This window comes from Ostrinia furnacalis, unplaced genomic scaffold (genome assembly GCF_004193835.3).
Source record: "Ostrinia furnacalis isolate ACB-3 unplaced genomic scaffold, ASM419383v2 OfSCF1367, whole genome shotgun sequence".
Lineage (NCBI taxonomy): Eukaryota > Metazoa > Arthropoda > Insecta > Lepidoptera > Crambidae > Ostrinia > Ostrinia furnacalis.
Genome location: NW_021131606.1, coordinates 46,448 through 64,318, shown reverse-complemented (window position 1 = coordinate 64,318; position 17,871 = coordinate 46,448). Strand labels below are relative to the sequence as shown.

Genomic DNA, 17,871 nt, shown 5'->3' with positions numbered 1-17,871 from the left:
TTTGTCAATGTGTGCAATTTGGAATAGCTCGGCACGGATTCAAATCGTAATTTCTATAAACGTAACATATCTATAGTTCTTTAATATCATTGATCACCACCCTTATTACTTTTAAATGTTTTGAAAATATTGTTATTCATGATTTTCTCTATAATAACAACGCAAGTAAACAATGACAACCTTACTACAATGCAATGACAGTCAAATTAAATAAAAAATAACAATCTACCGCAAACATTTAACATTTAAATTTAATCACTCCTTCGCATTTATTTATAGCAAAGTTTGATAAGTATAGAATACAAAATGATATTATTTAAGGTGTTTTTTATTACTTTGTTTATACTTATTAAGTTATATTTTATACGTACAACTTTTTATATATTATGTATAACTGTTTATATTTTATACTTGATAAAATTATGGTATTTTGTATAAATCTTTATGGCATTGGTTTAGCTGCCAATAAACGTTATGACTAGAAATCGTTATTGAAAAAAAAGTAATGCAAAAAAAATATATGCTAATAAATGATTATTGTAAAAGTGGTTATGGAAAAAAAAGTTTTGCCTTATGATTTATTCTGTATGAACGTTATGCGAAATGATGATGATGCCAAAAAACTTTATGCACCCTTAAATTATGTCTTTTTTTTTATGCAACCGAATATGGACCCGTCTGTCTCTGGCCGAGACGCTGCGCCTGCGGCGCGCACTCCCCGCGCCCTTCGCCCCGAGCGTATTTACGTTCAAAAACTTATGATCCATTGAATCGTAAAATAAAAAAAAATAACATTTTCAAATGTTACATCTACTTACCACATCATTGCGTTTTACGCGCGGAGTCGTCGACTACAGCACTACGCGTCGTTTTTAACGCCTCATCAAAAACCTCAAGCGGTCAAAGCTTGAATGATGTTATGTATCGAGGTCCCAACCTTCAACAAGACCTCCTATCATTAATTATCAAATGGCGTCAATATCAATTTGCATACACAGCCGACATTGAGAAGATGTTCCGGCAAATTCTTCTTCACAATGACGACCAAATCTATCAAAAAATCATCTGGAGAGACTCGCCTTCTCAACCCATGCAGGAATACCAACTGTCTACTGTCACCTATGGCACAAAGGCAGCCCCGTTTCTCGCCATGATGGTTTTAAAACAATTGGCCGAAGATGAAGGCCACAAATATCAATCTCCAGCCGCCAAGGTTCTACAAGAGCAATTTTACATGGACGACCTGATCAGTGGAAGCCATGACGAAGTTCAGCTATAGAACGCCAAGGCATCTCTGCCTGAAGTTCAGCTATAGAACGCCAAGGCATCTCTGCCTGAAGTTCAGCTATAGAACGCCAAGGCATCTGCCTGAAGTTCCCATAACGGACGCCAAGGCTACCAGCCTGAAGTCCTGAACAATGAACGCCAAGGCTTTAGTAAGCCTGAAGTTCAAGTAAAAAGAAAAACTCGTACATACCCTCGAAAAAGGCTGCACATGACTCCGGGCACCACTCGCCGCGCCAGGGCACCATGTACTGTGCCGCTGCTTGCGTGGTCTTCCCATAACTGCCACTGAGCAACTTGAGCTCGTACCGTCCATTCGGTAAAACCTTCATGACTCGATAAGGGCCTCGCATCCCCGGATCGAGTTTTCCTGTGGACTGGGAGTACTTGATGACGAACACCAGGTCATCGAGTTTAAACTGGCGAGGTGGGCGCCTAAGTCGGTTAGCATATTCGTCTTGTCGTTGTTTATTGGCAGCCATCAGCTCGCTAGCCCGGCTCCGGCAAAGCTCACGCCACGCTTCTCTGTTAGGGTTGGTACCCTCAACAGCAACGTCACGAACCAGGTTTTGGATAAGTGGCGTGGTTCCATCGGTGCCAATCATCAAGTTTAAGGGTGAAGCCTGGGTAGTTTTCTGCTTGGTAATGTTGACAACCAATTGCAGCTTCCACAAGGTTTCGGACCAGGAGGAGGCTTTGTGGTTCACCTCAATCCGCAGCATGTTAAGAATGGTGCGGATGTATCGTTCCGCCTGACCGTTCGCGTGGTGCATTTCCGGTGTAATGTAGTGCAAATCACTCCCTAACTCAGTTATCCAGGTCACAAATTCTCCGGACTCAAACATTCGTCCCCTATCGGTAACAATCAACTTTGGGACTCCAAATAACGATACCGCTTGCATAAAAGCCCGTTTAAGCTCACCGACGTCTTGGCGGTAGATTGGGTATAACAGGCAAAATTTAGTGGAGGCATCCACTATAACCAAAATGAACTTGTACCCATTAGACACAGGGAGAGGACCCAAAGCGTCCACGTGAATCGTATGGAAAGGGGAATCGGGTTTTTCCCAAGACGTTATGCTCTGATTTGGGGATCTCGGTACTCGTTTCTTGGAGATGCACACTAAACAGTGCGCCACGTATTTGTTTACGAACTGTCGGAGTCCCGGGAACCAGAAATGTTTAAGGATCAAGTCGAGAGTTTTGTCGGCATTAATATGCCCGTGTTCGTCGTGAAATATTCTTAAAAGACTGAGCCTGTGCCCCTTGGGAATATAACATAGCAGACGAGCATCTTCGCCAACAGGAGAGTATTTGTAATACAAAAGGTCATTTTGCGTAACGTAACGTGTCGAGTCTAATTCGCCATCCCGCAACTGTTGTATCAACCCCTGTGTCTCATTATCCGCGGATTGTGCTATCTGGGCCCAATTACGCGGTCTTGAGACTTGGTTTGCTACAACAACTGAGGGGTTGCGGCTGAGGTAGTCGGCGTGTGGCATCATAATTCCCTTTCGATAGTCGATTGAGAAATTAAAATCTTGGAGGTAAATCCACCAACGCGCGACACGTGGCAGCAAGTCCTTTTTGCGCTCGGTGGCCTTCAAGGCATTACAGTCGGTAACTACTTTAAACTTTAGACCCACGAGGTAGTGTCGGAAGTGCTGCAGTGCCTTGACGACCGCCAGCGTTTCTAACTCGTATGAGTGGTATTTACTCTCGGCACCTTGAGTTGCCTTACTGAAGTATGCTACCACGTGCTTGCTACCGTCGCTGTGTGTTTGTAACAGGACCGCGCCATACCCGACGCTGCTCGCGTCCGTATGGACTTCAGTTGGTAACTGAGGATCGAAGACTGCAAGGACAGGTTTGTTAGTAAGGATGGTAATCAACGTCTGACGGACATTTTCCTGATCTGGGCCCCACTTAAACTCGACATCTTTTTTGGTCAAACGGGCAACACATGCAGTTAGTGAGGCATAGTTTTTAATGTAACGACGGAAGTACCCTGCGAGCCCCAGAAACTGGCGTACTTGTCGTACGTTTTGAGGAACAGGCGAGTTCGCAAGGGCCTCGACCTTTCGTGGACTCGGCCTAACCTGACCCTGACTCACTACTCTCCCAAGATATTCGACCTCTGTTGCCAGAAACGTACACTTCCGCAGATTTATGGAAAATCCAGCGGCAGTGAGCGTCTGCAGAACCTCTTTCAGAAGAGAAATACCCTCGGAGACGGTGGAGCTCATAATCAGTACGTCATCAACATAGACTAGCACTTGACCTGCCTCCACAAAGCGTTGCAAGGTCTTGTTGATGATGCGTTGATACACAATAGGTGAGTTCGTCAATCCGTAAGGCATTTTGACATATTCATAGTGCCCATGTCCAATTTTGGTACTAAAATGTAAGTGCAAAACTAGTGTGTCATGCTTAAGCAATGTAATAGTTAGTTCTCATCGACACCAAGAGATGGCGCTGTACGGTTTTAGATCGCGGTATCGTTTTATTTTTTCTGATCTATATAAGCATTTGGTGTCATGAGGATTTCGTTCGCTCTTTGAATAAACCTGGTGTTGTTTTCAAAGCAGTTGGTTTTATTTAGTAGATTTGGGCCCTTATTTTACACTACATATGTTTGATATTTCGTCACCGCGCCCGCGAGTCAACGTGAACAAGCACTTAAGTGTGTAACCTGAGTGCGTATTTTACATTGCAGTCGGTGAGCCAACTAGGGCACGCGTTGTGCGCGTCACGACTGCAAGAATGCTCGCTGGTGCACGTGTACTGGCCGCGCGAGTTATGCGCGCTGCTGCGCGATGACGTCGTGCTGGTGGACTCGCCCGGCGTCGACGTCACGCCCAACCTCGACGAGTGGATCGACCAGTACTGCCTGGACGCGGACGTGTTTGTGCTGGTCGCTAACGCGGAGTCTACGCTCATGGTCACCGTGAGTATAACTTACTTCACTTGCTCGCTGGTGCACGTGCACTGGCCGCGCGGTGACGTCGTGCTGGTGGACTCGCCCGGCGTCGACGTCACGCCCAACCTCGACGAGTGGATCGACCAGTACTGCCTGGACGCGGACGTGTTTGTGCTGGTCGCTAACGGAGTCTACGCTCATGGTCACCGTGAGTATAACTTACTTCACTTGCCCNTGCGGAACTGTCGAGTACTAGTCCACTAGCGCGGTACTACAGTAGCGCGACATACCAGCCATCTCCTTCTGCGCCTCGTCCATCTCGTGGCCGATGTCGGTGGACAGGCGCTTCTTGAGGCGCTGGCCCAGCCCGGCCTCCACGTGGCGGTGCAGCGCGCGCTTGTACGCCTCGAGCGCCGCGCGCTCGCTGCGGAACGGCGTCGAGTACTCGTCTACCAGCGCTGATAGGCGACGGATCTCTTGGCTCAGCGTCAGCGACACCTGATAACAAACATGTGATTTGATACAAATACATATTAGACTAAGAGCTAGTGAACGCTAGACCTACGTCATTTTATAAAAGCTGAAAGTTTGTCAGCGTATGCTCCCAATATAGGATATAATGTTGGTAAATTATGGAGTTTGGGTCGTGGTGGCTTTGGGAGCTACCCTAAAAAAACTGTCTGGCAAGGAGTTGGAACTGTCAAAACTGTCTGGCTGTTGGGGAAAATACTTGTAATTATTGCCCAAATATTATACATAAAAATCAGATTTAATGGTATAACATTGGTAGAATTACAGTCTATTGAATATACAGAAAAAGCCACCGTAAAAGTTAGATTTACGTTACACTATAAAATCTGATTTTTATGTATAATACTTGGGCAATTACTAGAAGTATTTTCCCCAACAGCCAGACAGTTTTGACAGTTCCAACTCCTTGCCAGACAGTTTTTTTAGGGTAGCTCCCAAAGCCACCACGACCCAAACTTCATAATTCACCAACATTATATCCTATATTGGGAGCATACGCTGACAAACTTTCAGCTTTTATAAAATGACGTAAGTCTGGCGTTCACTAGCTCTTAGTCTATATCGGTCGATATTGTCGGCCGTTTGGTGTAGTGGTTCGAAACGGACTACTATTCCGGAGGTAGCGGGTTCGATTCCCGCACAGTACAAACATTTGTGTGCATGAACATGTTTGTATTGGACTGGGTGTTTTCTATGTATAATATGTATGTATTTACAAAACAAAAGTATTTAAGTATGTTTATATCCGTTGTCTAGTACGCATAGTACAAGCTTTGCTTAGTTTGGGACTAGAAGCGCGGTGTAAAATGTCCAAGGATATTTATTATATTGAGATTCGAGTTACGTGTATGCTGATACTGAGGGAGAAGTCACTGCGACGTCCTGCATATAAAAATAAATGATATGCCAGACGGTGCGTTCCGGCGCCGCACCGCAGGCACACCGCACTTCGATTGAGCCAGACGGTGCCGTATTGCGACGCCGCATACCACAGGGGCACAGTGATGCGACAAAATATTTCGTGTGGCTTCTCACTGAGTTCATACAGATAGTAAGTTAAAAAAATATTAAGAAGGCTCAAGGACACCCAAAGGGCGATGGGGCATGCTGTACTCGGAGCCGACTCGGAGTTTCCCTACGTGATCGAATCAGAAATGAGGAGATCCGCAAAGGAACCAAAGTGACTGACATAGCCCACAGAATTGCTAAAATCAAGAGGCAGTGGGCGGAGCATATAACTCGCAGAGCTGATGGCCGCTGGGGCAGAAAAGTTCTCGAATGGCGACCACGGGCCGAAAGACATAGTATGGGCAAGACCGCCACTATAGGTGGACCGACGATCTGCCTGGATGCGGGTGGCGCAGGACCGGTCGTTGTGGAAATCCTTGGGGGAGGCATTTGTCCAGCAGTGACTGAGTTTCTTGCGCTGCTTCTTCTCAGCACTGTCCCATTTATTGTCCCGAAGCAGTGGTAGGGTTAGTACTGGGACGTGTAAAAGTGCTTTTTAAAAGCCTATTTGCAAAAATAGATGAGTTTTAGTGGTCGTCGTATTGGTTGAAACGACAATTAAGACATCTGCGCATGTTTCCCCAATGTCCATGATTCGTGGCGGTACTTTTTTTTAATCCACAACGAGGAAGCTCTTGGCCTGTATCTCACCTGATGGCAAGTGATGATCTTTTTTTTTTTTTTTTTCGTCAGGAAAATACATTGATTTGTATACCCACCAGCCGCGGGGGCAGTTAGTGGGTTATGTGGGGTTCTCCCTGCCTGAAGGGCAGGGCCTACCCACTAAAAACCTGACGTTGCCCTCGGTAGCCATATGAGTCGGGAACGCGGGCCATCACTATCGGCGTTTTGCCTCAAGCATTCGTCCGCGTTCCCTGCTCGGCATTTCACTCGCTTAGTGCGCAGCCCCAAACCAAGGAAGGCGTTATTACGCCTTCAACCTCCTGCGAGCGGCACGCAGGACACGTGCTGCGCCGTCGCGGCCTCTTTAGACGCCACCAGACACCCCCGTATCTGATAGCCGAGGCCTATTAGGAAGGGGCAGATGGAGGGCATAGAGCCTCCTTCTGTGCCCATGACGTCGGCGGCGGGCAATGGGTGCGTCGGGTGATGCTTCCCGCTCCCTCTCCGGCGCTTCCTTCTGTGAAATGACTGCTTCACAGAAGGTGAGAACTCCACGCCACGCCTCCTCTCCGTTGGTCATATGGTGGAGGCAAGTGATGATCAGGGCGAAGGTGCTTCACCCGGAATCCTCAAAACCACGGAGGACTGTACTGTGTGCTTACCATGAGTTTACGTTAGGTGTGCTCGCTAGCATGTCAAAAATTTCTATGAAAATTTTATTTCTTGTAAGTAGCCGCTAGGGGCGCTGCACAATATGTCATACATTATAATGTCATTTTTTTACGCACTCCTAACGTAAACTCATGGTAAGCACACTGTACCTTAGTTAGTTAGTTTTGCAGGGCAATCGAGTACCGCACTTAGCCTAATGATTGGGCCATTGTGCGCGATTTGTGGTTTATCTTCCTACTCCAACCACCCCAGATCCCCCCAGAAGGCGAGCAGCCTGTCTAAGCTGTTACAGGCCTCCTGCAGCGACGATGGTGATCGAAGAAATTGAGCCCGTTGTTCTGCTACGCTACTGCATTCCTTGAGCACATGCTGCGGTGTTTCCTCTGCCTCCATGCACCCCCTGCACAGTGGGCTGTCTGTAACACCTATGTTGTGTAGGTGCTTGTTTAGCATAGTGTCCGGTTATGACACTCAGGACCTTGCGGATGCTGTCCCTGTTTAGTCTGATGAGGCTGCGGGAGAAGTTTGTTTGTAGGTACCGTACCTTGTGCTCGACGCTCTCGACCATGCGGTTGATCTTGTCCTTCATCTGGCGCGTGATGGTGGTGAGTTGCTCCTCGATGGCCGACAGCTGCTCGTGCAGCACGCGCTGCTTCTCCACCATCGACGCCTTGCGGTCCGTCGCGCTGTTGTACACCTGCCGATGATTACGTCACTATTATGTCTTGCTGTGCTGACTTACAGCACCGAAGTGTTACCTACATTGCTAGAAGTTCATACTTAGGAGAAATTACAGGGTTAAGTGGTCATTTGCATAACTTTAATACAAGAAACAAAAATAAACTTGCCGTTCCAAATTTCAGACTGCATAAGATTGGGAATTCATTTATGGGGAAATGTATTAAAATATTTAATAAATTACCACAAACTGTTGTAGAACTACCCATTCATAAATTCAAAGCACATATTAAAAGTACCTTAATGAAAAAGGGCTACTATAAAGTCGATGATTATTTAAAAGATAAAAATGTTTGGGATGCGTAACTGCCTAGCTCGCATAAATATTTAGAACTATGTATTTTGAAAACCTGTAAACCTTTGAAAAAGAGGCTGACAATAGTGTCTGAGTTTCTTGCGCTGCTTTTTCTCAGCACTGGCCCATTTATTGTCCTGAAGCAGTGGTAGGGTTAATACTGGGACGTGTAAAAGTGCTTTTTTAAAGCCTACTTACAGAAATAAATAAGTTTTACTGAGTTTTCATAGTTTCCTTTCAGATCGAGTTCAAAAATGAATAAAAGTAACATGAGGATAATGAAAAATAAGTGTATGTGTGAGTTGCAAGGGACGTGTCATTTGTGGCTAAAACGATAAAAGTCAGATTCCGTTGGTGACGTCACAAGGGGGAAGGAGGAAAGAGTGCGTGCTTATCTTCTGTTGACATCACTGAAGAAAGAGAGAACATTCGCTCAATCGGGACCAATTTCAAAATATTGGCGAGGGCTGGATATGGCCCTCCCATATCCACATACAGCCCTCGCTGTGGGAAGGCAGGGTCGAGGTCCGACCTGTTCGAGCGCGGTTTACACTTCAACAACGATCTTTTAACGCTGCGCGAACTTATTACATGGTTACAGGGCGTGGGAGCCCGTATGGGTATTTGAGGGACGTCGAGCAGTAGCGGCGTAAGGGGGGGCGGTGGGGGCGGTCCGCCCCGGGTGCCAAGCATCAGGGGGTGACACAAGTTGCGCAGATTAGTACTCACTGGCACATCTGCATGGCAAATCTGCGGTCTATGTCATGATACGATAAGATTGTCTTTCAATCTTCGAATCACCCCAAAATCCTGGGGGGTACCAGAGGGTGCCTTAGGACTTATGACGGGGGGGTAAAATCGCCCCGGGTGCCAACCCATGCTACGCTGCCTCTACTCTGCTTGAGGTCATAATAATTATAACAGGAGCTTTGGGGAGGCGGGGTCACTGACCTGCTCGAGCGCGCCCTGTACGTCAGCAGCGATGTTCTTCCCTCGGCGCGAGTGCTGCGCGAACTTGGTGCGCACGGCGGACTGGCTGATGCACTCCTCGAACTTGCGCTCGAAGTCCACGAACTCGAAGTAGCGGACTTGGTGTCCTTCGGCAAGGATTGGCGCTGCAAACGATTACAACTAATTAGAACATTTTCTCATTTTGATAATAATCTAATAATGGTGGATGATAGCTGGCGAAAGGACATCATCCACGTTTCATATATTTTTGGTCCAAAATCAAAAGTGCCGGCCAACAAAAAAAAGTGCTGTATTCTGACAGAATACGTCTGCCTTAGCATTTGTTATTATGGCACCAAAGCCGTAGCTCCACTGTGCGTCGAGTATTTGAGATCTAAAAGTCATCAACTATTCATAAATTTTTTGTTCAAAATCAAAAGTGTCGGCCAATAAAAATAAAGTGCTGTATTCTGACAGAATACGTCCGCCTTAGCATTTGTTACTATGACACCAAAGCTGTAGCACCACTGTGCGTCGTAGTATTTGAGATCAAAGTCAGTCGTTTCATATATTTTTAAAACTCAAATACTACGATGCATGTACGATGGGGGGTTCGATAGGGTTTTAGTGAGTAGGCTCCGCCTTTAGTGAGCAAGCGGAGGGAGTCCCACATTACCCACTGGCCGTAAAGCATTTCCCGACGTTAAAACCGGGACAGGCGGGGTACTCACAGGAGACGGGCTTCTCGCGCTCGCGCATGCGCGTGAGCAGCGCCTCCTTGGCGGAGATGAAGAAGATGCGCTCCTCCGCCTCCTTGGGCGAGCACACGCGTAGTTCGCGCGACAGGAAGTCCACGCAGCGATTTGCGTGCTGCGTGCGCACCTGGACAGGGAAACACCATTTCATTTATTTACTACGAGACTATTCCCATCGCTGCAACTTCTGTGTAGCCAGGATCTACAGCTTGAACGCCAATAAAAACCCAACCCATCTAGCTAAATTCCGAACGCCGAGCAGATAGAATTTCGTCCAATGACCCCAAGCGGGTAGCTTATCACTCGCGCGTAATTATATTGCTGTCGCGACTGTGCAACGGGCGGCCGCAGTGAGTATGCGAGCGCGACAGCAATATAATTACACGCGACTTTAGACGGTAAAACCCGTTAGCAGGGGTGAGGCTCACGCAGGATTAGACTCCGCCCATCGAGTGGCTTGATGCCGGCGCGGTAGGCATGCAAGAACCGGTGATATACATCTACCTTGTGGTCAGTTAAAACTCACCTGTTCCAAGTATTCTGGTTCGGATGCGGAGGCGTCCCATCGATTGTTCAGTATAAATATATTCGGCTGTGATATCTTCGTCGACACTTTGTGAAAGAAATTCTTTTCCTGGAACAAAACAATAACATCAGTTTTACTCTTTAATGCCAAAAATATTCTTTCTTTCAGCCACAGGACGTCCACTATACATAGATTTCCATATTGACCGGATGGTAGGGGCCTGCATCCAGCGCCTTCCTGCTACCTTTATAAGGTCGTCGATCCGCCTTGTGAATTTATTTATTTATTTGAACACCAACAAGGTTACATTGAGGCTTCACAAAAGTAACTGAATAAGTAGTAAGTGAATTGGTCGTCTCACCCTGAATTTTTCGCCAAGCCAAGTATAAATAAAATTAGGGCAAGTGAAGTAAGTTATACTCACGGTGACCATGAGCGTAGACTCCGTTAGCGACCAGCACAAACACGTCCGCGTCCAGGCAGTACTGGTCGATCCACTCGTCGAGGTTGGGCGTGACGTCGACGCCGGGCGAGTCCACCAGCACGACGTCACCGCGCGGCCAGTGCACGTGCACCCGCGAGCAAGTGAAGTAAGTTATACTCACGGTGACCATGAGCGTAGACTCCGCGTTAGCGACCAGCACAAACACGTCCGCGTCCAGGCAGTACTGGTCGATCCACTCGTCGAGGTTGGGCGTGACGTCGACGCCGGGCGAGTCCACCAGCACGACGTCACCGCGCGGCCAGTGCACGTGCACCCGCGAGCAAGTGAAGTAAGTTATACTCACGGTGACCATGAGCGTAGACTCCGCGTTAGCGACCAGCACAAACACGTCCGCGTCCAGGCAGTACTGGTCGATCCACTCGTCGAGGTTGGGCGTGACGTCGACGCCGGGCGAGTCCACCAGCACGACGTCACCGCGCGGCCAGTGCACGTGCACCCGCGAGCAAGTGAAGTAAGTTATACTCACGGTGACCATGAGCGTAGACTCCGCGTTAGCGACCAGCACAAACACGTCCGCGTCCAGGCAGTACTGGTCGATCCACTCGTCGAGGTTGGGCGTGACGTCGACGCCGGGCGAGTCCACCAGCACGACGTCATCGCGCAGCAGCGCGCATAACTCGCGCGGCCAGTACACGTGCACCAGCGAGCATTCTTGCAGTCGTGACGCGCACAACGCGTGCCCTAGTTGGCTCACCGACTGCAATGTAAAATACGCACTCAGGTTACACACTTAAGTGCTTGTTCACGTTGACTCGCGGGCGCGGTGACGAAATATCAAACATATGTAGTGTAAAATAAGGGCCCAAATCTACTAAATAAAACCAACTGCTTTGAAAACAACACCAGGTTTATTCAAAGAGCGAACGAAATCCTCATGACACCAAATGCTTATATAGATCAGAAAAAATAAAACGATACCGCGATCTAAAACCGTACAGCGCCATCTCTTGGTGTCGATGAGAACTAACTATTACATTGCTTAAGCATGACACACTAGTTTTGCACTTACATTTTAGTACCAAAATTGGACATGTAGATATTCCAAGTGTTCACGTACGAAACGCAGGTGCGGTCTAACTAGCGGGCAAGCTAGGGACTGGTGCGCGCGGAGCGCTCGCGGTAATTTCAACGCGTGAAGACGTTTGTGTGTGTTCATGTCAAACTAGCGGCGGCGCGCGCGTTTCACTCGCGACGTCAGGTAAGTTTAACCAGTTTGAACTTGTCGCTAGAAACGATAGTACGTCACACTCGCGCGAACGCCTGGTGGTTAATGTGAACACGAGCTCGCAACGTTTCCCGCGCCCGCACCCGCCCCCGCGCCCGCGCGTACCTACGTGAAAAAGCACTAAGCCGTTTTCTGACTTGTCGGCGCGGCAACGGCTCCGTGCCGCGCCATGCGCCGGTCAGGAACGCTCCATTGAAATATAGGCGCACACTTAAGGGCGTTTTTAGTGTCGGATTTGTTCACTGAAACGGGATTGGCCCCCATGTGTCAGTTTCCTGCGGGTTGCATTAGTTGAATATGCAGATGCCCAACACTGAGGTGTCGTCCCGCATCCGTATATCTTGCTTAAAAAACAAATACGCACTGTTTTTGCGGGTGCACGCACGTATGCGGGCCAATGCTGCGTGCGTAATCAAATCCACATGAAACAAAACTGCCCTATATTGTAGTGGGGGTTGGAAACACAAACGTCACTCTTGCTACTAGCTTAATATCACTAAAATTACTTCATTAATATCCTCAGAAAAATCTAGTAAAAAATTGACCTAATGAGGGCTATCGTTTTAGCGCTCACCAGTTAGCGCCACTGTAGAGTAAGGTCCTGTCACTTGCTAGTAGCGAAGACAGTGGCACCAACTGGTGAGCGCGAAAGTGGTAGGAGGACTATCGCATTTGCGCTCATCAAGATGGCGCCACTGTAGAGTAAGGTCCTGTCAATCGCCAGGGGTGCCAACTGTTAAGTATAAAAACGATAGCCCTCATTAGAGACCACACACCATAACATCTATCACGCTAATCCCACCTGTACATTCTGCTTCTCCTCGGAGCCCTCGGTCCTGAGGAAGGCGTCGTCGGTGTCGGAGCCCTCGACCTGCAGGAAGCAGTTGGTGGTGTGCCCGATGCCGCTCGGCAGGATCTTGTCGTGCAGCATGGCGTTTATCACCGTGCTCTTGCCGTTACTCGTCCTTAAAGGAATTGCTGAATTGAACTTTATATGCAGTTTTCTGGGGCAAACTTGGCCTTCACTGGTTGGGTTTTTATTGGCGGTGTAGCAGTCTTAGCTACACAGGAGTTGCAATGGTGGGAATAGACCCGCTTATAGTTTTCTCTAAGCTACACGGACTTTGAATTTGGCTATAAAATATGGCGCGAATTCCTTGGACGAAAAGTACCACTGATTTGTAAGCTACTGAGATAGGTTACTAAAACATACCTAATTATTACAAAAACCTTATTTTGGTGTTTATTACTGGGGAATTGGCGCAGCACAGTTCAGTGTCACCGATCTCACTGTCATCATGAAAAGGTTTTCACTTGGACACACATGGTTGAGCTTAACTTCCTAGATATTGTACGAACCTGCCGAAGAAAGCGACCTTCATGTGATCTCGCTTGAGGACCTCCCTGATGGCTTGCACCTTGCTGACGTAGGCCTCCACATTGGCGACGTCCTGCGGCGTCGCGATGCCTTTCTCGCCTGACACTGCTGCAAAGTTATCGCCATTTTAATATTAATTTAGGATCCAATAATCCATAACTGGTGATAAAAAGCACACTAGAATACTAAAGAAATTTTTCTAAACTCTATGCTTGGTGTGTGTATTTTGTAATTTTACCTTGGTAAAGAATTTATGTAACTGTTTTGAATTTGGTGTATTTTATTTTAAATGACACTGTCAGGGCAGAGTCCAATGATGATTTATTCAGAAACCACTATTAGGTGACCTGATTGTGACTGGAAAATGGATTAGGATAATATGGAACTTTTATTGATTGCAATTGATTAAATGGTACCATAATATGCCTAATTTTAAGAAAAAAGAAAAGGTAAATGCTTTTGCTGTTTTTATTTGAAAGACAAGGCTTCTTTAAGTAACTTCATAAAATGACTTTTAGCATGATAAAGATATTTCATTTCTTTTCAATTACTATTATTTAAAACACCATTCCCATTTAGAAGTCACATACAGTCGTGGTCAACTAATTAGGGACAGATAGAATACTAAGCAATACTAAGTGTTCATATCCTATTATTGTGAGCTTCATTCGATATTACTGGCTGTTACTTTGTAAACATATTGACTATCAAGTACTCTATTTAACAGAATACAATAACAACAAAAAAACTTACTAACTTAATAAAAAATCTAAATCAAATCACATGAATCGGTAATTATGGTACGGACGGTCTGGCCACCTAATTAGGGACGCTTAAGTTTTTTCTTCTAAATTAAAAAAAATAAAAAGTAATAACTTTTATTCTGTTCTTTTGTAATTTCGGCGTCAATTTGAAAAGCGATATTCTTATCTTGAGAGTTAAAAACTCATCAAATTATTAAAGGTAATGGGCTGAAAGAAAAGCAACAATGCGCTAAGTTATAATCAATCTTTATCAGTGTGGATGGCCATACCGGTAAATTGCAGAACATCTGAAATGTTCAAAAACATGAATCTACGATGCAGTGGCTTATTTCAAAATCATGAAACCATAGAAAGTATGCCTAGAAGGAAGAAGCCAATAAAAACAACCCCACAAGATGATCGCAGAATGGTCACTCTCGCAAAGAGAGACCCCTTTAAGGGTTTCGTTCTGATCAAGAGCGAAATTTTTGGACCAGAACCGACTGCTGGAGTATCTGCAAGGACCGTCAGAAGGCGACTGGTGGAGGCAAAGCTTGTAGGAAGAGTTCCTCAAAAAGTTCCACTACTGAAGATGGAACACAAAAAAGCAAGATTGGCGTTTGCAAGAAAGTATGGACATTAGGCTTTTGCTCAATGGATAAATGTGCTGTTTTCTGATGAGATCAAGATAAATCTTATTTCATCCGATGACAGACAATACGTGCGACGACTTGTAAAGTCCGAAATGATACCAAAGTAAACGAAGAAGCAGGTGAAACATACAGGCGGCAATATAAAAATCTGGGGATGTTTTTCTGGACATAGAGTGTAACCTATAAAAAGAACTGAAGTTAAACTTGAGCAATTCCAATACAAACAAATATTGGAGAAAACGATGCTATCGTATGCTGAAGAAGTCTTACCAGTCTTATGAACATTTCAACACGATAACGACCCAAAACATACCGCGTACTCTGTTTAATCGTTCCTAGCGCAACAGTCAGTGACGGTACTAGATTGACCCGAAAACAACTCAGACTTAAGCCCTATAGAGCTTATGGTATGAAACGAAGGAAAAAGTTGCAGCTCAACGTACTGGCACTAAAAATAAGCTTTTCGTGGCATTTCATGGTGTTTGGAATAATATTTCTTTAGAAACCTGTAATGATTTGATTGCATCCATGCCGCGCCGATGTCAAATGGTTATAACCAACAAAACCAACCATATTGGTTATAAAAATACGTTTGATGATTTTGTTTTGTATTCTATATTTATTAATGAAAACTTTTTATGTAAAAAACACTTAAATAATTTCCAATTTATTTACATTTACAGTGAAAGTGTTACGTGTCCCTAATTAGTTGTCCATCCCTAGGTCAATAAATGTGTAGGTGGCAATGATTTATTTATTTTAAAAATATTGATCGCAACTAGCTAGTTTCTTTTCTGGCCTTTAAATATTTAGAATACTAGCCAAATTACTTGTTATTAATAGGCACAAGCGACAAAGCCTCGTGAAGATTTTTTTTCGGACTGGAGAGACGGTCTTGTGTTTAAGTCATATAACGTCCCTAATTAGTTGACCACGACTGTAGATCCCTAAATTATGTAACAACAATAAAACCATTAGGATACAAGGTCAATGTAAATTAATGGCCTTGTAAATATTTTCATGTTTATTACCTCTTATCACCAATCAAATAAGGTTTACAATTGGAGATAATATGATGGAAGTTAGTAGCTCTACCATTGACCTCAATTTAATAATGTTTAACTGTTTGGTTTAATGAGGCATATGCTTGAAACAAATCAATGTTTACCACCGGAAACAAATACATAGCACTATAAAATAATTAAGTATGTATTTATGCCCATGGCTGCATAGATTTTGGCCTGTTTATGAGTTAATAAATTTAATATTCACATGAATGAAATAAATAAAAAGTATATTGTTAAGGTTTGCTAAGTTAAGTACTTCTTAAAACAAAAATATAACAAGTTAGGTTCATGTATCACTTGGTACTTGTACTTACCATGCATAAATGTGACAGCATCTTTAACATAGTCATCAATTTCTATGAAAATATCATTGATCTTCTTCTTAGCCCTCACAAATATCTGGAGCGGAGAGTCCACATTGGACATGTTGACGCGCACGGAGCCGTTGTTGAGCGTCGCAACGTTGTGGGGCCCGTCGCCAGCCATCATGGATATCGAGCGGTTAACATATGCAGCCATACGGGAAGGAAAGACGCACGGTTGTCGTTAGCTGAACCTTACGCCGGACAAGGCAACAATATAGTCACTGGACCACTTCTACAGTTCGAACACAACATGCAGGGTGCGACTGCAACAGAAAAATAACAAGCATAAGAGTGCAGCAAAAACACAACAATGCAGCAATGTGAAAGCAAAGTTTGGGGGCTAATTGTGGGGAATAATTAGTTTGTCATTAAATAAATATGTGGAACAGATTTATTAACTTTCACAGAATAAATCAGTTCCCATCAATATAAAATCACCGTTAATTTTAATTACTTATCCTATGATGGAGCATGTAATTAATTGATAAGACCAACCTCATTCTGGGTGAGTTACCACAAGCATATCAAAAGGTTGGATACTAGGGTTTAAAAAAGTACATTTTCTTAACAAATCTACACAATGATCACGAGAAGAATTTGAAATTTGGCCAAAGAAATTATAGAGCAAACAAATCACGGAAGCATGTTACAAATGCAAGTAAATTGCACCTTATCATCTCGTTGCATCATAGCAATCGATGCACATCCCTGCAGCCGGAGCAGCATGTAATATAACACATTTCTCTTTAAACTATATTTTTAGATAAAAAATAGGAAAAATCAATTCGACGTAAAACAACTGACAGCCGCTAAATATAAGTCAAGTGATCTGCACTCAAAACTAATCAGAATCTCCATTGCACAAAGATGAAAATTTGAAGAAATTACATTTTAGACTTACCTAAGCCTTATGGAATCATTTTAAACTTACAACTTGTAATTAAATTAATTTATTTTCAACAAAAATTACATACCACTAATTTTTTTCATTTATGTTTTTTTTATCTGTCTGTTTTCAATTTGCATTTTTTGGCCATCTTCTCTAGTAAAATCAGTTTGTTCTCTTGTTCCGGGTTTCAATAATTCTATTGGTCGCTTATAAATTTTAGCCAATAGCGTCATGGAATCTTGCAACAGCAAACAAAATCACATGAAAAAAAAATAAGTTACACTACGACCACTGAATTTTTCAGGGGTTTTGTAGCAACAAATAAATTGTGCTGCACAACGATAAATTCGTAATTAAAATATTTTTTGAACAAACAGAATTCGCAGGAAATCGAATTCGCCGCAAGTGACATAAATTGATAAATTTATCCAAAAAATCGAACGCAATGATATCGTAGCCCTACTAGTGATTTCCACAGAACAAGTATTTAAAGTAATTGAAATTGAACACTCGAATAAATAAGCCAGTTCAATTTAATAAAATCGATTTAATTTATCGGTTCATTTTTAAGAGCACAATTAAGAGGCTCACAGGCAATCTAGCATACAATTACATTACAGTGGGTGGGACACAAGTACATTATTTAAATCATGGGGATTAGAATTAAATGAAATCATGTAGCGGTCGTCGGCTATTCACAAAATTCTTGACACGACGACATGGCGACACAAAAAAGGACCAA

The 17,871-nt window shown here is 44.4% G+C and overlaps 1 protein-coding gene across 3 annotated transcripts; it reads right to left on the bottom strand.

Moving 5' to 3' along the window:
- Nucleotides 1–4,445: 4,445 nt before the first annotated feature.
- On the bottom strand, nucleotides 4,446–17,300 carry Marf (Mitochondrial assembly regulatory factor). Of its 3 annotated transcripts, XM_028304062.1 has the most exons (12): nucleotides 17,142–17,259; nucleotides 16,910–16,948; nucleotides 16,190–16,503; nucleotides 13,394–13,520; nucleotides 12,837–12,999; nucleotides 11,393–11,506; nucleotides 10,910–11,209; nucleotides 10,305–10,412; nucleotides 9,755–9,905; nucleotides 9,024–9,187; nucleotides 7,584–7,736; nucleotides 4,446–4,702 (listed from the first exon to the last, which is right to left on the bottom strand). In XM_028304062.1, exons 3-12 carry the CDS (start codon nucleotides 16,392–16,394, stop codon nucleotides 4,457–4,459), a joined length of 1,731 nt encoding a protein of 576 aa, XP_028159863.1. In that variant the 5' UTR covers nucleotides 16,395–16,503; nucleotides 16,910–16,948; nucleotides 17,142–17,259; the 3' UTR covers nucleotides 4,446–4,456. The 3 variants fall into 3 exon arrangements, with proteins under 3 accessions (XP_028159863.1, XP_028159864.1, XP_028159862.1); XM_028304063.1 differs by lacking the exon at nucleotides 16,910–16,948 and having other exon boundaries at nucleotides 17,215–17,300; XM_028304061.1 differs by lacking the exon at nucleotides 16,910–16,948.
- Between the last annotated feature and the right edge of the window lie 571 nt (nucleotides 17,301–17,871).